The sequence below is a fragment of the Alexandromys fortis genome, unplaced genomic scaffold, assembly GCF_014885135.2.
Source record: "Alexandromys fortis isolate MF-2015 unplaced genomic scaffold, M_Fortis_MF-2015_v1.1 scaffold_65, whole genome shotgun sequence".
In the NCBI taxonomy this organism is placed as follows: Eukaryota; Metazoa; Chordata; class Mammalia; order Rodentia; family Cricetidae; genus Alexandromys; species Alexandromys fortis.
Window position 1 is genome coordinate 1,188,748 of NW_026067986.1, and position 25,530 is coordinate 1,214,277.

The window sequence follows — 25,530 nt, forward strand, 5'->3', positions numbered from 1 at the left end:
AAATAAAAAAAAATCATAATAGTCAGCCAGGCGGTGGTGGTGCATTCTTTAATTCCAGCACTCAGGAGGCAGAGGCAGGCAGATCTCTGTGAGTTTGAGGCCAGCCTGGTCTACAGAATGAGTTCCAGGATAGCCAGGCCTACACAGAGAAACCCTGTCTCAAAAAAACCAAATAGGAATAATAATAATAATAATAATAATAATAATAATAATCGACACAGTGAATTCCACGACAGTCAGGGCTACACAGAGAAACCCTGTCTCTAACCAAACTAATAATAGCAACAATAAAAAATATGTGTACCTTTCTGGTGGTGGAGACCTCCTTGTGAAAACTTGCCTTTTGCAAAGGATCTCCTCATTCCTCTCCAGAGGAAGGAGAGGCAATATGGCAAGTGCCAGATCAGGGCCCTGCTTCCTGCTTCACGGGTGTGAAATGCCTTATGGTCTAAACCCCCCTGGTCTTGACCTATACACAAAAGGTAGTCTTGTGTGGGGATTTCTCCAGTGTCCTCTGCCAGCTTCCAGGAGGAAAAGCAAGGCTTAAGAAGGAGGAAGAAGACATCCCCATAAACAGTTTGGATAATAGAATATGTGAGAGTCTGTGTGCACACAAGCTATGACATGATTATGAGGGTCAGAGGACAACTTGAAGGAGCTGCTTCTCTTTTTCCGCCACAGTTACTGGGAGTCATTCAGGTTTGTCAGGTCTAGCCAGGGTTTTTACTGTCTGAGCCATCTCTCCCGTCCTCGGATGCAGTATTAAAGCTGTCTTTAGGGGCTGGTGTTGTAGCTCATTGGGTGGAATGCACTCCGTCCTAGGTTTAATGTCAAGTAACACACACACACACACACACATACACACACACACACACACACACACACACACACACACACGGAGACGAAGTCCTTCTGGGAGGGGTTCCCAGATCTTCTGTCACTTGCGTGCTTTGAGAGCCTGAGCAGGGCAGAAAACTGTGTATTTGGAGGGCACTGCCCAGTAAGTCTCACCCAGAACAGCGCCAGGCAATTAATCAGTGCTAAAGTGAAATCTGCCATTAGTTTTCTGTGCCCATGACTCTGACTTCCGGTCATATTCGCCTCTGCAGAAGACAGCATTGCTCATATTTATGGGATACGATACAATAGTTCAACATATACTTTCAACACACTTTAACACGAGTTCCGTGAAGAACTTACAGTCCTCTGTTAAATAAAGGACACTGGGGTTTTATGGCTTTAGAGTGTTTGAGAAGCCCAGGAAGAGCGACATTTTAAAAAGGTGAACAGAACGGACTTGAGTGTTGTCTGGAAATGCACGGGTAAGAACTCCCTAGCGGGGTCTGTGCCTGGCCTTCTAGATGAAGAAGAGGTAATAGTGACGTGTTCTAGGACCCTCCCTTTCCTTCCTTCTTCCCCTTTTTCTTTTAGAGATAGGGTTTCAAGTAGCCCGGCTTTGCCTCAAGCTCACTATATAGCTGAGGATAGCCTTGAACTCCTTAACTTCCTGCATCCATCTCCCAGGTGCTGGGGTTACAGGCTGTGGCTCCACATCTTGTTTTACTTGGTGCTGACAAGCACTCTATAGCCAATCCACACTCCCTGCCCGGAGCCTGGCTTCTTCCTCTCAGCCATCGCTCCCCTTTCATCTTCCTTGGCTCTCCCGGCTCGCCGGAACGTGAACTGCATAAGCCGGAGCCAACTTTTGTTTTATTTTCGAGACAGTCTCTTTATACATTCCTAACTGTCCTGGAACTCACTATGTAGACTGAGCTGGCCTCTGACTCACAGGGATCCTCCTACCTCTGCCTCCCAAGTTCTGGGATTAAAGGCGTGTGCTGAACCAACATTGTGTGTCATAGTGGACTACTTCAATTGGCCTTTCTTAATCAAGCATGGTAAATCTCATTCTGGTGAAGAATGAGCAGACAGTCCGCAGCCCCTGAATCAGCAGGAACACTGTAAGACTCGCCAAAAGAGAGGTTCACTTCACCCAAGGATTGTCCTTGTATTGGTTAGCAGGGTCTATACATTGTATAGAAGTGTCCCACCCCACCCCCAGACTTAATGAACACCTGGAATCTTAGAGTGTGACCTTATTCAGAAACTGGGTCTTTGCAGACAAGGTCAAGATGAGGTCATGCTGATGAGGACTGGCCTTAAGTCCAATGAATGCCGTGTTTATGAAAAGGGGGGAGGGGAAATTGCACAAAGACACACTGGGATGGCTGTGTGGTAATGGGGACAGAGACCGGTGATGCAACCTCGAGAAGAGAATGCCAAGGAGCGCTAGGAGCCACCGGAAGAGGCTGGGAAAGACGCTGCCTGGGAACCTAAGGTCTCTCTGACAGTCGTGGGGAGGGGCCGTGGGCTCTCAAGCTGTGGAGGGAGGAAGGTTCAAGCTACCCAGCACATGGACATTGGTAACAGCAGGGAGCTGTGGGGAATGAATGCAGGCCCACTGGAGCCCGGCAGGGACGAAATCACGAGAGCCCAAGAGCCTCCCAGACAGCAACAAGGGTCTCTCATCAGCAGGAACTGTGAGGTTTCCTTTGAGACATTCCCTTTAGCCTTGTGCTCCTTGCTCCCAAGCTGTCAGGACTGAGTCCCTGGCCAGCTTCCTCTGTCCCTTTCCCAACAGCCTAACTGGAACACGGAGGGCAGAATGTGGGTGACTTCCCTTGTCTCCTCTTTGGGGAAAAGGACTCACTTTTTGGGTGGCATCTGTGTTGGTGACCACTACACAGACAATAGGAACAGCACCTTTGGACAAAGTCACCCCGACCCATCCTCTTTTACCCAGTAGCAATGGGTGTGGGTGACTATATATGTTGAGGAAGGCTATCCAGGCAGCTGTGTGCAGAATGTCTTGGCGCAAAGCCAACTAGCTGGAAACTGATATCAAAAATGAACAGAACAGGAGGGCCGTGTTGTGGTGACCCTTGCAAGGGAAGGGAGCTACTGTTTTGTATTTGGAGTTTGGCGCTGTCTGAGGTTGTGTGAGAAGAACATCATTTTCTGTCTCCAACTATTCCTGCCAAGTCTCTTTGACTTTTTGGCATCGTAAAAATTGGAACCCATATCTTTTGTGTTGTTTGCCCAATTATGTAAGATGGATCAAGTATTAATTTCTGCTATTCTGGAATGGAGCTGGGAGCAGGCTGTTTTCTTTTGACAGAGAAAACCCTTTCTGAGAACCTAGGCTCAGAAAGACGAAAGTGCAAATGTCCCCCATGTGCTCTGATCTTGACAGTAGTCTATGGGTATCTGGGGTGAGTGATCTCTGATGGTACAAAGAGTAAAAGATAGGGGCTGGAGAGGTTGCACAGTGGCTCAGAGCACTTGCTGTTCTCAGAGGACCCAGGTTCGGTTCCCAACACCCACTAACTTGGTGGCTCATAGCATGTGTGACCCCACTTCCAGGGGATCCAGTGCCACCTTCTGATTCCCAAGGGCAGTAGGCATGTATGCCGTACACAGGAATACACAAAGGCAAAACACTCATGCATAAAAATAAATGAAAAAAAAACTTAATAAACTCCAACTCTGGTTCATGCTGTTCAGCCTAAATTGCTTTCTGAAACAAAAATCAAGAATCCTAATTTCCCCTGAGCTAAGGTCTTTGGAAAGAATGCATGGGCTGCTGTGTACAGCTGTGTCTCTGGCTGTTGTGTGCGGCTGTGTGTGGCTGTGTCTCGGGTTGCTGTGTGCAGCTGTTTTTTGGGTTGCTGTGTGCAGCTGTGTGCGGCTGTGTCTCCCATGTCTCAGGCTGCTGTGTGCGGCTGTGTCTCAGCTTGTGCCCAGGCTGCTGATAAATTCAGAGAACAAGTTTCAAGTATATGACTTCAAATGTGATTTTTTTTCTTTTTTGAGACATAATTTCACAAAATAGCCCGACTGGTCTAGCACTCACTATGTAGACCAGGTTGGCATTGAAGCAAATATAATATTAAAAAGTACTTTATTAAGATTTATACTCTTCAGTTTCTAGTACATCAATTTATAGGAATAATTTGTATGAAGATCTTACTCATTTGAATATTTAGAAGTCCTCACCCATTACAAAGAAAATACATTTCCAGTAACTACCCTTATCCCCAAGAAACCAGTTTAAAAAAAAAAAAACAAACGCCCAACTATATGGATAACCATTTTTTTTTTGTTTGTTTTGTTTTTTGAGACAGGGTTTCTCTGTGGCTTTGGAGCCTGTCCTGGAACTAGCTCTTGTAGACCAGGCTGGTCTCGAACTCACAGAGATCCACCTGCCTCTGCCTCCCGAGTGCTGGGATTAAAGGCGTGCGCCACCATCGCCTGGCCATTTTAATAATATAAGTGAGGAAGCAATTTTTGGAAATTATCATTAGATTTTAAGTTAAGGTATTTGTTTTTTTAAAAGCTTAGATTTGTTTTCTTAATTCTGAATTTTCACCTCAGCCCTCCAAAAATCTCAATGTCCCTCTTATCATTGCGCCTAGCTTGACCCGCTAAAGCCAGCAGATGGGCCTGTGGACAGCTGTGTCCTGGTCCCTGCAAGCCAACGTCTCTGTGGCCTTAAGCGACAGAAGCCTCCTTCCCCAGCCCCCTGCACCTCTCACCCACCACGCACCTCTTGCTCTCAGCTCAACCTCACCTTCTCTGTCCCCTTCTGGATTGCCCACTGGGACCTAAGAATCCTGACTGTCAGCCTTTCCCTCAGCTCTGGTCAATTTAGATGCTGTTTCTCCTCCTTTGAAAGCTCTTAAAACCCAGATTGGACGACCATGGACCCTGAGTATTTTATCATTTATCGTTTTTAGTTTTGTTTTTTTGTTGTGCCGGGGATCAAACTCAGGACTGACATAGGACATACTAGACAACCGCCCCCCCCCATCACCTACCTACATTTTAACTCCAAATATCTTAAACCCCAGGTCAAGGTTGATTCCCATTTATGATCCGTTTACTCTGTTACCTATGTCAGTGCATGGGAAACCAAGTCATCCAGTATTTCTCAGGCTCTCGTGTCAGATCAGATGCGTTCCATAAAAAAGCAAAAGCAAAACGGCAAAGAACAAAACAAACACCTTCCCTCCCTCAAAAAAAAAAAAAAAAACAACCCACAGAAATAAATAAAAGGAAAACACTCTGTGCCATTCCTTTCAAAAGTCTATATACTATCTTTCTTTTCTCCTTCAAATTCCAAAGGGAATGCTCACGTACTGAACGATCATCTAACACAAGGCAAATCCCACTACGTTTCTGTTAAACGAACGTAAGTAGACCCACAGCCGATCCCTGGTGAAAAGCAAACCAAACCGTGCAGAAACCACGCCCTGCTAGGGCTCAGTGACTCCTGCGTCAACACGTCACCGGCCTACGTCATCACGTGTTTATCTGCAGGGAGGGTCTTCCCGGCAAAGATGGCTGCTGCACACCTGATCTCCTTTTTAGTCCTTCTTCAGCAACACATACTCAGTCTTTTTAGAGACAAATCATTAGATATGCTTCAGTCGTTGCGGTGCTTGCGGGCGGCCTCTAGGCTGAGGACACTAAGTAACTAATTTGTAAGAAATGATTTATCTTGCTGATGCAGTTAGGTTTGAATAGTGTTTCTAAACTTTTAAACTTTGTGTCAATCTAACCCTTCCCTCCCACCCTATAGTATATGAGTATCAGTCTGGAGTCCAGCTCGGATTCTTTTCACTTGAGTACTGAAGTATCTACAGGAGGAGAAAAGAGAATAGTTACTGAAGGCACAAAAACTCCCTCAAGTTAAAGAAAAAAGATTCTTGGAGGCCAGAGGAGCTGCAGTTCAAGGCCAGCCTGGGCTACATGAGACCCGTCTACAAAAAACAAAAGAGGGTGGTGGAGGCGAGCTGGTGAGACGGCTCGGGTGTTGGGGGCACCTCACCCGATGACTGGTTTCAGGTGAGAGGACAACCTGTTGGTTCAGTCTGATGGAGTCTGTTCGTTCTAACCACGTTTGTCCTAGGGGTCAAACTCACGTAACAGGGCCCTAACCCACGGAACTGAGCCATCTCGCCAACTCTGTTTTTAGAGACAGAGTCTCATGTAGCTCTGGCAGGCTTGGACCTTAATATGTTGCTGATGCAGGTCTTGAACTCCAGGTCCTCTTGTGCCCCCATCTTTCACACGCTGGGATGACAAGCCACACCCAGAGAGAGGTAAACCCACAGTGTTTAATATTTGCTTATAAAGCAAACGCAGGAGCTACTCTGAGGAATTCAGAGAGTTGAAATTACAGGTGAGAGATACTAAGAATGAAATGCGTAGCTATATTTTAATTACACAGTATAAAAAATCCCAACACAAAGATAGTTGTAAATGGTAAAAATAATGAGAGGTTCTATTTTTGCTTTGTTTCTCTCTTTGCCCTCCCCTCCTGCCTCCCCCCTCCGTCTCTCTTGACCTCCTGCCTAACTAAACACTCATCCCTGAGCTACATCTCAAACACCAGTGCCTTTTCTCTACTTCCGTCTTGCCATCTGCTGATGGTCCTAACTTTCAAGACTGCGCAAAAGTTGACGATGCAGTTCACTGACGACATTGTTCTTTCTTTCAAGGTTTGATTTTAATGATATGTTTGCGCATGGGCATTTGTATGTGCGTGTATGTGCCTGTGGAGGCCAGAGGCTTCAGATCCCCTGGAGCTGAAGTTACAGGCATTGAGGGCTGGGAATTCGACTCTGGGGGAAAAATAGCACATGCTCTTAACCACTGAAACCGCACTCCTTTCCTCTCCCTCTTTTCTCTCTTTTGCTTTTGGAGACAGGGTCTCACGTAGCTCAGGCTATCCCCAAACTAGCTCCTGGTCCTCCTGCCTCACTTCTCAATTACTAGGATGATAGCCATGTGATATCAGGCCTTTTAGAGCTCCTCTCCCTCTTCCGTGTGTGTGTGTGTGTGTGTGTGTGTGTGTGTGTGTGTGTGTGTGTGATATGCAATAAGTGAGCTGGGATGGTGGTCCACACTTTTAATCCCAGCACTCTGGAGGCAGAGGTAGGCAGATCTCTATGAATTCCAGACCAACCATGGATATGGATACATAGTGAGACCCAATCTCAAAAAGAAAGAAAGAGCAATAAGTGCTCTTAAACCACTGAGCCATCTCTCCATCCCTTTCACCTCCACCTCCCCCCACCCCCAGGAATTTTCATTGAATAGAATTTGCCATTTTAACCTTTCAGTGTTGAGCTTATAGATGCCTCCAGTTTTACATGGGTGCTGAGGATTTGAACTCAGATTTCAGTGCTTGTCTAGCAAACATCTTACCCATGGAGCAATCTCCTTAAGCCCCCAGAGTTTGACTTTCTGACGATGATAACACTCAGTGCCACTCTCCAAAGCCTTCAGGTAGCAACACAAAATTGAAGTAGCTGAACCCCCCATCCCCAAATATGTCTGTGACTCTTCTAGAGGGCAGCAGGTAGTCAGAATGGCAGAAACCAGTAGAATGGGCTTTAGTTTTGCATTTAAGTTGTAAGTATCTCACACAAATCAAGGAACAGAATGTTTAAAATGTCTTGATCTGCTACATTCTCATTTTTTATTGGATTTATAAAGGAAAAGGAAAACTGTTGCATTGGCTATAGTCTCCTGACTGGCCTCATCATTATTCAAAGCCATGAATGCACAGTGTGGCAACTTAAAATGTCGGCAGAGATACAGCGATTTGATTAAGCATTGCATAAGTCCAGAGTGCCGTGGAACATAGTTTGAAAATCCCCTTCCCCTGTCTTGGAGGGATTATCATTTAGTTTAATGATCTTACCTCTTAGGAAACGAAGGCAGCTTAAGCTATAGGTATAGACCAAGGTTTAAATGTCTTCGGGTCATCTCTTGGGATCTAAGGAAGAAAAGAAATAAAAGACCAAAATGTAGCACATATACAAGGATGCATATGCTATTATAATATTTGATCAGAGAAATTATAGCAAATCAATCAATCTTTCTTTCTTTCTTTCTTTCTTTCTTTCTTTCTTTCTTTCTCTCTATGTGCCTGTGGCTCTCCTGGAACTCTATATAGATCAGGTTGGCCTGGAACCTACAGAGATCCACCTGCCTCTGCCTCCTGAGTGCAGATTAAAGGATTAAAGGCAACCATCACCATATCTGGCTATATCAAATCTTAGGGTTTCAAAAACTTCTCATAAGAGAAGCAGGGTTTTTCTGGTTCCTGAGGAACTGGACCCTGGCATTCCTTTCAAATAATAACTTTTATCAACATCCTCCTCCACACAACAAAGCTAAAAAACCAGCGTCAAAGGATAACCTCTTCTCTCTCTCTCTCTCTCTCTCTCTCTCTCTCTCTCTCTGTGTGTGTGTGTGTGTGTGTGTGTGTGTGTGTGTGTGTGTTTGAGACAGGGTTTCTCTGTTTAGCCCTGGCTGTCCTGGAACTCACTCTGTAGACCAGGTTAGCCTTGAACTCAGAAAGAGGCTTGCCTCTGCCTCCTGTGTGCTGGGATTAGCTTTTAAAAGACAGACAGGGTAGCACTGTTAGGTATGGGGCACATGCATATAAGCTCAACACTCAGGAAATTGAAGCAGAGGGTGTCCAGGTTGGAGCTAGTATAGCCCACTTAGTACACTCTTTCTCAAAAGAAGAAAAGAAGAGGAGGAAGAAGAGGAAGAGGAAGAAGGAGGAGGAGGAAGAGGAAGAAGAGGAAGAAGAGGAAGAGGAAGAGGAGGAAGAAGAAGAAGAAGAAGAAGAAGAAGAAGAAGAAGAAGAAGAAGAAGAAGAAGAAGAAGAAGAAGAAGAAGAAGTCGTCGTCAGTGGATTGGTGTTGTGATCTCTCCTATCACACTAAGTAACAGGACACGTCCATGAGCCACCTGCCTTCCTTCCTCCCCAGGAACAAATCCTTGGACTATACGCCGGGAGGGGACATGAGAAGACAGTGAGGACACTCTTTCCCACTGTAAAGGCAGCAGCCATGTCTGCAGCTTTAGGCACATTTGGGTGATGTGTGCTCATAGAGTGAACCCCAAGCTCTCTTTACTGTCGTGGGCCACAGGTTCCCTGATTTGCACTCCTGGTATCTGTCTCCCCTGAGTATTCATCCTCTTAGCTTTGACCTCAGGCTGCAAACACATTCGTTCCTCTCCTGTGCTCACGCTTTTGTGAAAGGCTGGCCTTATTGTCCATTTTACATTGTTTTAAATTTCCAGCACTGGCGATCAAAGGTTCATGCAGCCTAAGCGTGCGCTCTCTCTCTGAGCTACATTCCCGACTACAAAGGTGTTAAAAAACAAAGATTTATCCAAGTAATGGAAAGCTGTAAAGATTTCCAAAAGCATTTTATTTTTCTATTCATGTTGGGAGTGTAGCTCATAGGTAAGGTCTTTGGCTTTAATCTTAGAACTGCAAATAACAAGCAAACAAAAATAGGCCTGATGGTGGTGCATACCTTTAATCCCAACACTGGGGAGGCAGAAGCAGGCAGATCTCTGTGAGTATGAGGCCAGACTGGTCTATAGAGGGAGTTCTAGGACAGTCAGGGCTACACAGAGAAACCTTGTCTCACAAAAAGAAAGGAAGGAAGAAAGAATATTTGCTGCAATTTTGTCTTTCAGGATGTGTATACAAGCTAACTTTGTAGTGCCTGGGCTTGGCTAGACACTAGATAAAGGTCCTCGGTCTAGTCTGAGGTAGAACCACTCTTCTGGTAAAGACTCAATTTTCAAAACTCAATTCCCAGTTGGGTGTGGTGGCACCACCTGTGATCCAACACTTGGGAGACAGAAGCAAGAGAATCATCAAAAGTTCAAGGCCAGCCTCCTCTACTTGGTGAGTTCCAGGCCAGTAGGGACTTATAATGAGCACCTGGCAAGATGGCTTGCTGCCAAGCTTGAGAACCTGAATTTGAACCCTAGGAGCATGGTGGAAGAGCCGGTTCCTTTGAGTTGTCCTCTGACTTCCACCCACACCCAGGAATTAAAAAAAATTAAATTAAAAAAATTTTAAACCAGAATCAATATAATAACAACAACAACAACAGCATCAACAAAACAGTTTTTTACTTTCTCCAACCTTCTAGGCTGCCTTCTTGTTCTAGGGTGGAGATCAGTAGTCAGTCTACCCTCCTTCTCTTGTCTGGGGTCTAACCTGTTCCCTTTCCTCCTCCCTGTATCTGGGGTCTAACCTACTCCCTACCCTCATCCCCTTGTCTGGGGTCTAACCTGTTCCCTACCCTCCTCCTCTTGTCTGGGGTCTAACCTGTTCCCTACCCTCATCCCCTTTTCTGGGGTCTAACCTGTTCCCTAGCTTCTTGAGCTGAGAGTGCTTCCTTTCTTAGCCTGGGACTTAAATTGCCCCATGTTGATCTTGGCTGATAACTCTCCTTTGCCTCCTGCCTGGAGCCACACTCTCCTCGTCTCTGGACTTGACTAGCTCTTGATAACTCTGCTCAAAGCAACACCTTCACTACAGAAGTCAAGGCCAAGTTCACACACACTTCAAGTCCACCTCTTAGTTGCCGTCTGGGGTCAGTCCCTTTTGTTTAGTGGTCTAGCACCTTTGCTAGTTGCTGTCAATTAAGTTCATGGACATTGTAGCCCAGGACTCCTCATCACCATCGTTGTGTGAGGGATCAGCTCAGCAGGTCTGGGCTATCCAAACCCACTCATTCCAAAGAAACGTTTTGTCCTTGCGGTTTCTTGGAGAGAACTCTCAAGCCTTCAGCACACCCCACCCAATATTTCTGGAACAAGGTCAGCTATGAGAGTCATTGCTTGCCCGTGTCTCTGACTTCCTGAAAACTGGACTTGAACTGATGAGACGGCTGGGGGGTGAGGGGGGTAAAGGATGGCCGCCACAAGCATGCACATCCATACATAAACGTGGAAATAAATCTGCACAGGGAAGTGAGGCAAGAGAATCTGATAGACAGCGAGGTCTGAAAGGCCTGTGCAAAGGATGCAAAATCAGCATACGAGAGAAACAAAGCAGTCAAGAGGAAGGCTGGACCCACACAGACCCAGGCTGCAGTAAATCTACCCACTTGTGCAGCTACAGAGGCACTCCTGACGTCCCAAGGTGATCTACAGTGCACTATACTACTGAAACTCAGCACTCCGGGTGGAGATTTAAGATGTTGGTGAGACGTTAAATACATAGGTAAGTTGTATGTAGAATTACACATAATAGGGCAAGTGCCTATAGTATATTAGTGCACCCTTAATATATTTCTGTGGCAATGCATTATGGTAAAATATATTTCTTAAGTTCTAAGAGACTGGAATGATTACAGGAGCTCACACCCTGATTAATAATACTTCTTGAAGTCACCTGATTCAAGACTTTATTGTGAACTCAGCCCATTTGTTTCACCCACTTCTCAGAGAACAACCTAACAGTTAACCTTGCCTTGGATTTCCCATGTAGTCAACTTTTGTACTCTAAGCTAAGGCACGGCTGTAATCTTAAATCACGAACTCTTCCATGCTCCTGACTCAGAACAATGCCTGCGTGTTCTGTGCCGAAAGCAGCAGGTACAGACGTCGAAAACGATTTTCTAAAGGGCCTAGCCACCATAAACACAATGCTCATGGATATCGGTTGACAAATAACGATGTTTCTTATGTGGTCAGTTGGGGTCATCTGGGGTCAACGACTTAATGTCTTGTAAAAAACTCAGTTAGAGGTGTCTGTAAAAGATCTTCCATTCCTCCCCCCCAAATGACGCTTTCTGGGCTGTTCAATAAAAGAGAGAGCAAAGCCCCTTTGTTAGAGGTGGACTCACAAGCACACAGGACACAGAGACATACCGGCTAAGCCATCTCACCAGCCCCTCACGTGACTTTCCCCACTGAATGGCTTTATTTCACACGTGATGCTGATGCTGACGTAAGCTGTGGGGAAGACGATCAGCAGAGCACAAAGGACGAGTGAACTTTCTGAGTTAGGACAGCTGCCCCATCCAGACAACACACTTCAAGGTCATTTCAGTAAGATCAAGGCCAGCAAGAACTGACGAGGACCTCTGCACTCAGCGTGCACGTGGCCTCCGGTGAGGACCACATCAGCCGTTTTTTAGATGTATATCTCAGGGTAGGGCACTTTTTTTTTTCTCTGAGACAGGGTCATGTGTAGCCCAGGCTTGCCTCCAACTCTTATGGCTGAGGATGACCTTGACCTTCTGATTCTCCTGCCAGCAGGACAGCTTTTAGATTGGGGGAAAAAAAATCCATTCTATGACAGTATTAGAGGGTTGGATGCCAGCCAGATGGAGAAAGCACACTGAACACGCATGAAGACCTGCAGCCCATTGCTGGCACTGCAGAAACACACCACACCATCGCTGCCGTGACCACCAGAACAGTGCCGGGGAAGACGGTTCTGTAGAAGAGTTCAGAAGCAGTCTTCTGTCACCAGGCACTGCAGGGAACAAAGCCAGTCCCTGCATCCTGGATATCCGTGATTAAAGCAGAACCAGTTTTACAAGCTACATGCCCAACCTCTTCCAAGACGGCAAAAGGGGTAGGAGAAGAATGTGGTGAGGAATGAGTCTGTGCATACATGAGTCTGTGCACACATAAGCCTGTGCATACATGAGTCTGTGTGCATATATGAGTCTGTGCACACATAAGCCTGGGCATACATGAGTCTGCACATGCATGAGTCTGTGTGCATACATGAGTCTGTGTGCATACATGAGTCTGTACATACATGAGTCTGTGTGCATACATGAGTCTGTGTGCATACATGAGTCTGTGTGCATACATGAGTCTGTGCATACATGAGTCTGTGTGCATACATGAGTCTGTGCATACATGAGTCTGTGCATACATGAGTCTGTGCNGGGAAAAAAAATCCATTCTATGACAGTATTAGAGGGTTGGATGCCAGCCAGATGGAGAAAGCACACTGAACACGCATGAAGACCTGCAGCCCATTGCTGGCACTGCAGAAACACACCACACCATCGCTGCCGTGACCACCAGAACAGTGCCGGGGAAGACGGTTCTGTAGAAGAGTTCAGAAGCAGTCTTCTGTCACCAGGCACTGCAGGGAACAAAGCCAGTCCCTGCATCCTGGATATCCGTGATTAAAGCAGAACCAGTTTTACAAGCTACATGCCCAACCTCTTCCAAGACGGCAAAAGGGGTAGGAGAAGAATGTGGTGAGGAATGAGTCTGTGCATACATGAGCCTGTGCATACATGAGTCTGTGCACACATAAGCCTGTGCATACATGAGTCTGTGTGCATATATGAGTCTGTGCACACATAAGCCTGTGCATACATGAGTCTGCACATGCATGAGTCTGTGTGCATACATGAGTCTGTGTGCATACATGAGTCTGTACATACATGAGTCTGTGTGCATACATGAGTCTGTGTGCATACATGAGTCTGTGTGCATACATGAGTCTGTGTGCATACATGAGTCTGTACATACATGAGTCTGTGTGCATACATGAATCTGTGTGCATACATGAGTCTGTGTGCATACATGAGTCTGTACATGCATGAACCTGTGTGCATGCATGAGTCTGTGTGCATGCATGAATCTGTGTGCATACATGAGTCTGTACATACATGAGTCTGTGCATGCATGAACCTGTGTGCGTACATGAGTCTGTGTGCATACATGAGCCTGTGTGCATACATGAGTCCATTCATGTCTCAGGTGAGTAGCTTCAGTACAGGGGAGGCTCTACCCTGAGAAGTCTGTACAGAGTCATGCAGTCTGTTTTGTTTTCCTGGCTCAAAGAATCCATATGGCTGAGATTAAGGCCCTGCTGATTGTCTGTGGCTAAGATTGTAGCTGAACACACGGGAGGCTGCATGTTTCTACTTGTTGCGGTACATACGCCCCAGGAAATGGAATGCAGTCCTGCAAGACTGCAGTGCCAACTCCTCTAGTGCAGAGGAGTCTGAGCTGGGTACAGTCTGAGGGCCCAGCACCCTTCACCTTGAGCCACTGGCATAAGTAGATGGGGATTGTGGAGGACGTTATGTTATTCTCCGTCTCTCCTCTGCCATCCGCAAGGAGTGGGCTCCCTTTAGTGAACTAAGCAGGCAACCCGTTTACTGTTACTGAGTCTGGGCATCGTGAGAGAAAAGCAGGCAGAGAACATGAGATACGGGGATGGCGAGAGAGAAAGTATTGAAGAGGAAGGGGACTCGGTGCCTGGAGAGCCCCCCAGGATTTGCAGGGGAAGAGTAAGCCTTCAGAATCGAGGCCAGTCTCTCACACAGCAGCATGGCTCCTCTGTGACCCGGCAGGCCTGGCTGTTTGGAATGGAGAACTAATCTAAGGAAAAGACTTCCCAGGTCTGCGGTGTTTGGGCGGCTCCTCCATGAGTCAGCAAGGCCAAGGCTGCTCTTCAGAACGTGGCATGAACTAAAGCCCTGTTTGCAAACTTGTCTCTAGGCTGGGCTGTTGATTTTAGCTTCCTGGAAATGGAAACAACTTGTTAACTGACCTTTCTTGTGTTTCCACTGCGCCACCCCATAGAGCTCATCTTTTCTTCCTTCCTTTTTCATTTTTCCTTCTCCGTGACGCTGGGGATGGAGTTTAGGGCTTTGTAAGTCTGGGCAAGCCCACCACTCCTTACCCAGAACTCTCATACAGGTCACAACGTTGTAGCTATTTAATTATTATCCTCTATTGATAATACGTCCCAAGTTTTTTGTTTGTTTGTTTTTGTTTTTGTTTTCGAGACAGGATTTTTCTATGTAGCCTTGGCTGTCCTAGAACTGGCTCTGTAGACCAGGCTCTCCTGGAACCCATAGAGATCCGCCTGCCTCTGCCTCCCAAGTGCTGGGATTAAAGACTGAGCCACCTCTGCCCTGAGGTTCCCAAGTTTTTCTTTTCCTTCCTTCCTTCCTTCCTTCCTTCCTTCCTTCCTTCCTTCCTTCCTTCCTTCCTTCTTTCTTTCTTTCTTTCTTTCTTTCTTTTTTTGGTTTTTCTGTAACTTTGGGGGCCTGTCCTGTCCTGGAAATCTTTCTGTAGACCAGGCTGGCCTCAAACTCACAGAGATTCCCCCTGCCTCTGCCTCCCAAGCATTGATAATAAAGGTGTGCACCGCTACACCAGGCTTGTTTTTGAATCTATCTTATCTCCAAATTCCTCAAGCTAGAAATTTTCTTCCTCTAATTTATAAGGGTATGAAATCCTTTCTGTCTGTCTGAAAATTTTAACAACTTTTCTTTTTTAAATCTTTAGTTAAAGCTGGCAAGATGGTTTAGCAGGTCAGTCCCTGAGACCTATGGAGAGAGAGATTCACCTCCTAAGAGTTGTCCTCCGACCGCCACACAATTGCCATGGCATGAGAGTGTGTACGTGTGTGCATGTGTATGTGTGTGTGTGTGCGCGCACACACACACACACACACACACACGGAGGGGGAGAACGTTAATTAAAAAATTCATTTAAAAACTTTTAAAGATTTTTGTTTTAAATCTTGTTTCTAAGAAGTACTAATTTGGGGCTGGAGAGATGGCTCAGAGGTTAAGAGCACTGGCTGCTCTTCCAGACGTCCTGAGTTCAATTCCCAGCAATCACATGGTGGCTCACAACCATCTGTAATGGGGTCTGGTGCCCTCTTCTGGCATGCGGGCATACATGGAGGCAGAATGCTGTATACAAAATAAATAAATAAATCTTTAAAAAAAAAAGAAGTACTAATTTGAAACTTTATGTCTCTTTCATTTTTATATATCTAAGGGAATTTTTTCTCTTGTGGAATTGTAAATGATTACACAAAACACATTTTTTTCTTTCTCCCATTCTCCCGTTGGGCCAGGTCACTCAGAACTGCTGAGAACAGAATCACTGACACTGTTTTTCACCAGAGGTTAATTCCAAGAGAGGCCCCAAACGCAAATGCTCAAACAAGTTCTGTGTAGGGCTGGGACGAAGGCTTATTGGGTAAAGGTTCACTCAGCCAAGGCCTGCAACCCAAGTTCAATCCCTGGTACCCACGTGGTGATCCCGTCCTTGCACACGCAAAACAAGCAAGTGGCAAAGCAAAACACAAGCAAAAGCCCTGAAAAACGAAACTATGTATGCCATAAAAGCTTACTCAATGGGATTTTTGTTGTGTTTTGGTAACAAAATGTCTAGTTTACCCATGAAAATGTGGCTTTTTTTTTTTTTTGTAAATTACTGTTTGTTCTGGGCTCAGCAGGTTGTGCTTGGTTTGATGTGGAGGTGTTATTTCAGCTTCCTAGGAGAGGCATGTTTAGAAGGTCATTAACGGTTACGGGTATTTAGGGGAGAACTTAACTCTAGTGCTTATGGAGCAACTTGTATTTACACGGTATTTTTATGTGTATTATTTCATTTAATTCCAAGGGGAAAGTACTGAGTGTTTTAACCATCGTTTCTGTTTTAGAAAAAGATTCAGGTGTAAGCTGTTGTTTCTCTAATGGCGAGGAAGAAGTAACCAAACGAGGATGGCCTGTATTCTAGAACACCGACCTTCTCATTCTCTTAGTCATCAGAACAAGCTCTTTTTTTTATTTCAGAATTCAAAGGCTAAATAAGAATCCCTCTAGTATGTATGTTCTATGTGCATGAGTGCAGGTGCCCACAGAAACCAGGAGAAAGTGTGGTGTCTCTTGGACCTGGCATTACAGGCGGTCGTGAGCTGCCTGATGCGGCTTCTTAGAAATGCAAGCCCTCTTAACCTCCGAGCCACCTCAGCCTTCATTTTTCTCTTCTTTCCTTTTTTCTTTTTTTGATACAGGGTCTTGCTATGTAGCTCTGGCTAGCCTGGAACTCACTCGGTACACTAGGCTGGGCTTGAACTTGAAATAATCCTCCTGTCCATGCCTTCTGAGTGAAAACAAAAATTATTTATTTTAGGGCTGGTTATAACATTGTGTGTTGATGTGGATCATTATTATATACCCCCTTGACTTTTTTCCCCCCTCTTCTTTCTGTGCTGGGGACTAAGCGCAAGGCTTTTAGTATGCTAGGCAAAGACAGATGCTATTATTGAACTACACTCCCAGTTTTAGATCAGCATCCATATTTCAACTGTGGCCAACAGCGCAGCATGGTGGCACAGGCCTGTAATTCCAGCACCTGGAAGGTAGAGGCAGGAGGATCAGGAGTTCCAAGCTATCCTGGACTCCATGGCAAATGTGAGGTCAGACTAGGCTGCGTGAGACTACTCTTACATGGGCAACAACTGGTGTCCACGAGGACATTTTGACAAGGTCTCAACAAGGAATCCTCAGACCTTGTTGTGCCTCAGAGCCTAGCCACCTTTTCCTGAATAGTGAGTAACCTAAATGATTGAGTTCTCCACACTGTAGGCTTTGCCGAGCAACCAGGGTGCTAAAAACGGTCTAGATCTGTGGAGATGCAGGAGCCCATTTTCCAGGAGCCAGGCTGTCAGAAGCCGGGAGAACAGGACCCTCAGCGAGCAGGGCAGTTTCTGAAGAGTTCTTTATTACGTGTGTTTAGTTTCCTTGCTATGCTTCCGTTCCAGAAAAAGGAACCTGATTCTTGTAAAATGGGACCGAGAATATTGCTTTGAAGGTCGCATGTGCCCAAGCTTTGGGGTAAGAGACAAGGCGAGCTTGCAGAGGCCACGTGACAAGCAAGATCAGAACAGAACATGGGCATCGGCGCCGGGGTCAGGTCCCTGCCTCTGCCCACAGAGGAGACACTGGGGTCGGAGGCAGATGACAAGCACTGTAGCTGCATTCAAGGGAGTGGAATGAATGACTGAACCCCTGCTGGCGACTCTCCTGCCTCAGCTGCTGAGATGACAAACGCGCCGCCACGTTCGATTGCGTGAATCATTTACTGAGCATTGTATAGCTCGATCAACTAGACATAGGCGGCATCACGATTTACGCAAGAAGCCAAAGGCTCAGGAAGCAGAACTGAGCTTGTGGAGACGGAACGCCAGCCTACCATGTCTGTGAACCGATCCGCACAGGCCATGCGCACCCGCTCCGGCGTTGCTGGGCTCTGCACTGTGAAGTCCTCGGAGGGGTCTCGTTCTCTTCGCGCCGCAGCCACCGCATCGGCAATGGCAAAGAACACAGATGACCCCAGGAACATCCCAGACTCCCCCAGGCCCTGTAAGAAAACACATTTGTCTGTTTTATTGATTTTGATTTTTGTTTGTTTTCGGACAGGGTCTCACTCTGTGGCTCTGACTGGCCCCAAACTCACTCTGCAGACCAGGTTGAATTCACAGAAAGCACCTGTTGTTGCAACACGTTTGTTTTAAAAGTTTCTCTAGCTACTTCGAGGATAGCATTGTTCAGCATTTGTACTCAGTCCCTGGCATACAGTTTCCTATAATTAATTTCTCAAACATCTCAAAGGTTTATCGTTCAGCTTACCAAGCAAGTGAGGCTCCTAGAGTTCTTAAAAAAAAAAAACCTGAATTTTCTGAATCTTTAATTCTCTCTGAGTTAAGTATTTGTCCTATGGGAAAGGAATGCATGTGTGTTTACATGCATGTGCACACACAAGGTGTATGTGTATTTCTGTGTGGTGAGAGAAGGGCGCCCTGATTAGAACAGTCGATGGTTTGAACTCGCCAACTTCATGAGCAGAGGAAAGAACTCATCCTGATTCCCGGGTTAAGTTTGGTTTCTGAGACAAAGGCATTGCTATGGAACTCAGGCTGTGAAGTGTGCTTATGGAGTGGACCAGGCTGGCTACAAATATCCAACCCAAATATCTTCCTCCCTTTACTTCCTGAGTGTCAACGTTATAGGAATATATCACCACGCCCCTCTTGGTCCTTGTTTTTTTTTTTCTGGAGGAATCTTGCTCTGGAGCCTAGGCAGGCATTGAGTTCATGATCCTCATGCCCTGCCTGGGAACTCTCGACCTGAAGCTGTTCTCTGGAGCCTCTGGGCTACCTTTGCCCCTCCCCCTGCAGATGCCTTCCAGCCCAGCAAGAGTCTGAAGGCCCTGTCCATGCTCCTCCCTCTGAATCTGTGGTGGTCTCACCAACCCAGAGGAGACGCCTAGGCGGCGGGGATTCAGTTTGGAAATGGATGAAATTCCTGCAGTTGTTTTTCTTGCTTCTGAAAAGAAAATCAATTTACTCCTGAATGAACAAGAAGAAATTACAAAGTAAGACCGTGCCTGCTCCTAGGTGTGTGTGTGTGTGTGTGTGTGTGTGTGTGTGTGTGTGTATGTGTGTGTCTGTGTATGCAATTTATATTTCAAGGAGAGAAGGTATTAATGAAACCTGGGATCAGGATTGCTCCAGGAGACTCATTTCTCTTTCTTGGACTTCAGTTTTTTTCTAGGTGACTGGTCTCCAAGGGTCCTGATCCAGATAACCATGTGCCTCCAGTTTTTGTTTTGTCTGGCAGCCTCTGCTGGCCACGATCCCTGGGCTGCTGCGGCGTGGAGGTAACCTAAAGTGATGTGCTCACCTTAGACGAGTAGATGGTTAGCGGAGTCTCAGAGTTGGGCAACAAGGACACGTTGAATTGCTGAGGGACATCAGTGACGCTCGGAATTTTGTACTCCTCCGGGCTCCGAGAGTACAAGACCCCTTCTGGAGAATAGTGCAGCTCTTCCGTGGTGTAAAGACCCATTCCCTGAATAAATGCGCCTTCTATCTAAAGGGGAGAATGGCAAATTTTAGTCTGGCAACGTGTCCTTGTGAGAAGCTCCTTATTTCCCCTTTAACCACTCAGGGGTTTCCTCCAGGTGGGCCAGCACCTACCTGCCCGACATCAATGGCTGGATTCAGGCTGCAACAGGCATCCATGACAATGTCCGTTCTGATTTTCTGAGCCAAACAGAAATTACCTCTTTATAAAAACTGAATTAAAATTAAACTATTTTAAGGGGCGAAGGATATAGTTCAGTACTGGCGTGTTTGTTTAGTATGCACAAAGCCTGAGGCTTGATCCCTAGTATCTCTCTCTCTCACATGCATGCATGCACAAACACACACACACACACACACACACACACACACACAAATACTGTCTTTAGGTTAGCTCGGAGCATAAAGGCATTTGCTGTCCCAGTTGGTGACCTTGAGTTCAAACCCTGGACCCATGTGGCAGAAGGAGAGACCTGAATTCTGAAAGTTATCTTCTAACCTCCACGTGTGTGCTATGGCAAACATGTAAACTCCCTTTCAATAAACAAACAAACAAAAAAGGAAATTTCAATGAGCTTCTTGCTAGTCCAGAACCATTACCCTGAACCTTATCGGCGTTAGAGGCGGGAAGACGTCTGGCAAACTTCACATGTGGTTGCCAGGCCTGGAGATGACCTGGAAGGTCTGCATGAATTGTTTTGGCTCCTGCTAAGCGACTCCAAAGTCCAAGGCATGTTGGCGTGTGTGAGTGAATCACCCGGTAAATCATTGAGCCTGCTTGGCCACCCTGCTTGGCCACCTGACTTCATTGCTCTAGTAGAATTCATGAGCATATCTAGTCCTTGAAAGGGTTGGACGTGGGCAGCATTTTACTGAGAAAATCATCTAGTACATTGTGTGTATAAGTTTAGGGGCAAGATTTTAGAAGGGGCCAAGGTAGGTGCTGAGGCCAGTTCTGACTCTCAGTCTTTGTGGGTCTGCTTCCTTCTCCGAGAGACAGTGAAGCTACCTGGCCCGTCTGTTTCGTCACTGTGTGTGTGTGCGCGCGCACACGCATATGTGCGTGTGCACACAAACAATTGTTGGGGGCCTCAGAAGCTTCTAAGTGTCCTTGGGCTATCTCAGGAATACCGCTGGGCTTTCCTTTGCTTACCATCCCTAAGTATTTATTCTGATAACACCTTTCTTTGTTTCGGTTTAATATCTGGGCTTCTCCTTTCTAGTCTCTGGATTGGAAGTCCCTCCCTCCCTCTCAGTCTCCCTCCCTCCAGTCTTTCCATTCTCCCTCACTTCCTTTGAACAGGGTCTCACATAACGCAGGCTGGCCCAGAGCTGTAAATGGCTTCTTCAGATCCTTCTGCCTGGTCCCTTTACAGGGCCACAATTACAGTCACGGACCAACACACCTAGTTTTACGCGGTACTGGGATTAGCACGCAGTCCAGGGCTTCGTTCGTGCTAAGTGAATATCCTCTCAGCTGGACTATATACCCAGTCCTTCTCTTCGTTGTTTTTGAAACTGAGGCTGGTCTTGAACTTGTGGTTTTCTGGCCTCAGTTGCACAATGCTGGGATCACAGGTGTTTCCCACCATCTCCTAGTTGGTAATTGTCTCCTGGCTCGAACCCTGGTCTATCAGGCCCAGCCTTCCTTCTCAGCCTGGGCAGGAAGGGAGGTTGGAGACGCCTCAGCCCTCCCCACGGTACATTTACTCCGACACTTGCTGTAGTTTCTGCTGTGGGTATGGGACAAGGGAAGAAGACGGCCACTCAGCATTTGGAAACCTGTGTTTACTGGCTACGTACATCCCCAGAGGACGGCACCTCATAGAACCGACCACAGTGAGCTGGCGATTTAGTGTCTCGGGATTTCTTGTTGGTTAATGGAAGAAGTTTTGTCTCGTCAAAGAACAGACTGTTCTTGAGAGCTTAACATCACACTGAAATTTCTGGACCTTTAGTTATAAATATAAACTGGAAGGCACAGAAAAGGCCAAAGTTTAACTTTCTGACTCCATAAATTCTAGACGAGTCCTGTGTTCCTTTCTTTAGGGATTCTTTAGGTCGAGCTGACACATTTAAGATGTCCCAAGGACTGCATGGGGCCTATTTCTGCTGGAAGTGTATTTGGTGTTTCCTTGGAATTCCAGTTTAATTATCCAACCCGTGCTTTTATTTGCTAAACCTGGCAACACACCTGTCAGTGTGGAAGGTCTTATGACTAGCTTGTCACCCAAGCCAGCAGGCAAGAGTCTCAGGAAGGCAGGGACACTGGCATCTGGGTGTTTGAGGGGAGCCTGAGGCAGGTCCCAGGTTCACCTCCAGGACTGCTGCACAAACACCATGATCTGTGTGTGCCTCTGCGTGGAAACCACCGTGAAACAACCTAAACTAATCACAGACAGTCTGTGACCACATAGCTTTCCACTTTAAAATGATCTCAAATAAAAATGGATCCACAACCGGGCAGTGGTGGCACACACCCTTAATCCCAGCACTCTGGAGGCAGAAGTAGATGGATCTCTATGCGTTAGAGGTCAGCCTGGTCTACAAATCTAGTTCCAGGACAGCTAGGTCTGGCCCCTGTCTTGGAAAAAAAATGGAACCACAGAGACCAGCAAGATGGCTCAGCAGTTAAAGGTGCTTGCTGCCATTGCTGGCGATGGGAGTTTGATCCCTAGGACCCTTCTGGAAGACTGTGCTGATTCTCACAAACTGTCTTCTGACTTCCACACGTGCCAGTGCCCTCCTCAGGAAAAAAAAAATAATAGACACAAAAACAGGTTGATGTAATATAATGTATCAGAAAGAAACTTAGGAGGGTACTTCTTTCCAGACGTCTCTTCTCTTCATTCCCTGCCTCCTTAAACCATGGGCTGGGGGCGTGGTTCTGAGTGTGGTCTCTAGCCCTGCATAAACTGGACATGCCTACACATGCTTAGAAGCCCAGCATTTCAGAGAAGGGAGCAGTAAGATTGGAAATTCGAGTTCAAGGCCAGCCGGGGCTACCTGAGACCCTGTCTCCAAAACCATTTTTTCCCCTTATAATATTAAAGTGGAAGAAAAATTAACTAACAATAAATACATAGAAGCATTTTGATATGATATAGCCATTATAATTTTCCTAATGCAACAACTTCCTATACTTGGGTTATATTTTATTCTGTTATTTGATACTTCTGCCATTTTTATTTCCAGAGTGGTATCCGAAGTATAAGTCACAGGGCTTGTCGTTTGTGGTACGATGAATTTGTCTAGACACACTTCCTGCCTTCAGTAGGTGGCTTCTTGACGATCAACAGCTGGCACAATCTCCTTTTCACACCCTGCTCCACCCGTCTGTTCCTTGGGACATCTGTACTGCCCTGGGGGGATTGATGGCTACCGTTGGGCATCACGACTTGTCCTTCCTTGGGGAGTAAAACCCGCTCTTGGGGAAGACTTGGGAAACCAACTCTGCCGTCTGGAATGAAGTGATACCTAACGCATTGATCACATTCAGCCAGACGTAGACACTCCTTTCTGACCGCCATACTGTTAGCTTCCGTGATAGTTCCAAGAGCTGACTAGATCTCTTGCAATCTCCATGGCGTTGAAAGAATTCTCTGCTCCCCTGTCGGTTAGGTAAGGACCCTGGGCCACTTTCTCTGGTTGCTCCTGCTCGCTTGTGGGGGCAGTGTTAGCCCAACTGACCTTGTGAGCTCCTGTCAGGCAGTCGATCTCAACCTCGGAACAGGCAGCTCCATAGACGTAGTACGGGAACGGGTCCCCCTCCTGCTTCTCCCAGTCCATAAAGGCCTTGTAGCCCCTGAGGGGATAAAGTCCTTTAGAATGCGGGAGGGCAGAAACCGCAAACAATAGCCATAGCTTTAAAAAAAATATACCATAGTTTACAATAGCATTTCAGCTGGCTGATACTCATTTCAGCTAGCTTTTTTTTTTTAAAAAAAAAAATTATTTATTTATTTATACAGTGTTCTGCCTGCAGGCCAGAAGAGGGCACCAGATCTCATTATAGATGGTTGTGAGCCACCATGTGGTTGCTAGGAATTGAACTCAGGACCACTGGAAGAGCAGCTGCTGTTCTTAATTTCTGAGTCATCTCTCCAGCCCCTTCGACTAGTCTTTCTTTTGTTTTATTTTATTGTTTTTTTAGTCCATTCAAGCTGCTGTCTTGTATTCACCAAGACAGCTACCTTCATCTGTCTTTTTTTTTTTTTAAAGATTTATTTATTCATTATATGTACAGTGTTCTGAAGGCCAGAAGAGGGCACCAGTTCTTACTACAGATGGTTGTGAGCCATCATGTGGTTGCTGGAATTGAACTCAGAACCTCTGGAACAGCAGGCAGTACTCTTAACTGCGGAGCCAACTCTCCAGCCCCCTTTATCTGTCTTAAAGAGGATATGCCTTGAGCTGTGGGAGGGATGTCAAAGACGAAGAGGACAGTGACGTTTGCTCCCACGTTGACAGTTATTTGACCTTGGGTCCTATCTGCACATTGGGAAACCCCATTAATTTGGGGCTGTGTTCCCACAAAGCGCCCATCGAATGTGCTAACCCAAGCCACAGGGGACTTGGTGACAAGTTAGCAAGGCAGATAAAGAGGACCCAGCGATCCTATTCATTCATTTACACACGAAGATGCGGCCAACGGCTTCAGGTCTTGTTTTTATCCTAGTATTACTTTTTGCAGAGCTGCAGTTTGAACCCAGGGCCTCTCTCACTGGACCACACTCCCACCCTGAAGATGTGCTCACACGGAGGGCTGGACGGGCTATTCTGGGGCTGCACTGGACTGGTCGTCACCTCTCCTCTCCCTTCCCCCACAAGCGTTTCCTTTTGTGCAGACGTGTGTAGACTAAATTGGAACCATAGTGCCATGTATCCTTCTTGAGTTTGATAGTCAGCTCTTCTCATTGCTTCATGTATTTAATTAACATGGATTTATTAAGACCCCCCATTGATCAACACTGTCTATATGATAAATGATTTCTCACCCCACCCCCCAAAGCCTGCCTCAGGGGAGAAGGGTTTTATGACACAGGAGGGAGGCTGGGAAGACTGAGTGAGAAGTTAGTTCTGGGGATGATGTCTCTATTCACGACAAAGAACAGTAAGGACTGAGGGTGTAGGTCGGCGCTAGAACGCTTGCCTTGCATGTGCAAAATCCTAGGTTCACTCCCCAGCACCAGAACAAACAGCAAATAATTGTAAATAATATTAGATAAATCAGAGTGTTTTCAATCCTATATGGGTTGTTAATTATTCAATATTTCTTTAGCTATACCACACAGAGGCCTATGTGAATCCACAGAATTTTGGGACTAGAATAAACTCCCATAACTATATAATACACTCTTTCTTATGAATAAGGGCTGAGGCCCAAAGTAATCCGATAACCTTATGGTCTCGTAGCTAAGCCGAGATGTTGTTTGAGTTTTACCTGAAGTATCCAGTGGCCGAAAGGCTGATTCTCTGTTCAAATGCTGCTTCTATCTGTGGAACGGGCACATTTAAGAGAGATTGAGTAGATATACCATTTGTTAGGTGAAAATGAGAATATTTCACGTGTAAAACTTGACGCGTGCTCCCTGCTGCGGTCGCCCTGCTCTGACTGACAACTTCCTCTGGTTGGGTCTGAAAGCCTGGCGTGAACACTAGAAATTAAAATCCTGGGATTTATCCATGGTAGAGGGAATAAACTCAGAAGTTCCTTGGAAGAGGGGCTGGAGAGCCGTCTTAGAGTTAACAGCTTTTGATGCTCTTACAGAGGGCCCTACTTCAGTTTCCAGCAGCCCCATGGCAGCTCACAACTGTCTGTAACTGAACTTCCAGGGATCTGATGCCCTCTTCTGGTCGCCACATGTACTGCATACAAATAATAAACGTGTAGGCAAAACACACAAGCAAAATAAAAACAAATAAATCTTTATTGTTCTCTCTCTCTCTCTCTCTCTCTCTCTCTCTCTCTCTCTCTCTCT

At 46.2% G+C, this 25,530-nt stretch overlaps 1 protein-coding gene across 1 annotated transcript in view; it reads right to left on the minus strand.

Annotated features, from left to right (window-relative positions):
- Positions 1-3,969: 3,969 nt before the first annotated feature.
- Positions 3,970-25,530, minus strand: part of LOC126511776 (aldehyde oxidase 2) — a 69,997-nt gene continuing 48,436 nt past the window's right edge. Inside the window, exons 28-34 of the mRNA XM_050159161.1 lie at positions 24,993-25,186; positions 23,240-23,354; positions 19,664-19,729; positions 19,368-19,556; positions 17,878-18,045; positions 7,772-7,846; positions 3,970-5,699 (exon numbers count right to left, since the gene is read on the minus strand). Coding sequence (XP_050015118.1) covers positions 7,793-7,846; positions 17,878-18,045; positions 19,368-19,556; positions 19,664-19,729; positions 23,240-23,354; positions 24,993-25,186 — 786 coding nt within the window. The 3' untranslated portion in view covers positions 3,970-5,699; positions 7,772-7,792. The remainder of the gene's footprint in view (positions 5,700-7,771; positions 7,847-17,877; positions 18,046-19,367; positions 19,557-19,663; positions 19,730-23,239; positions 23,355-24,992; positions 25,187-25,530) is intronic.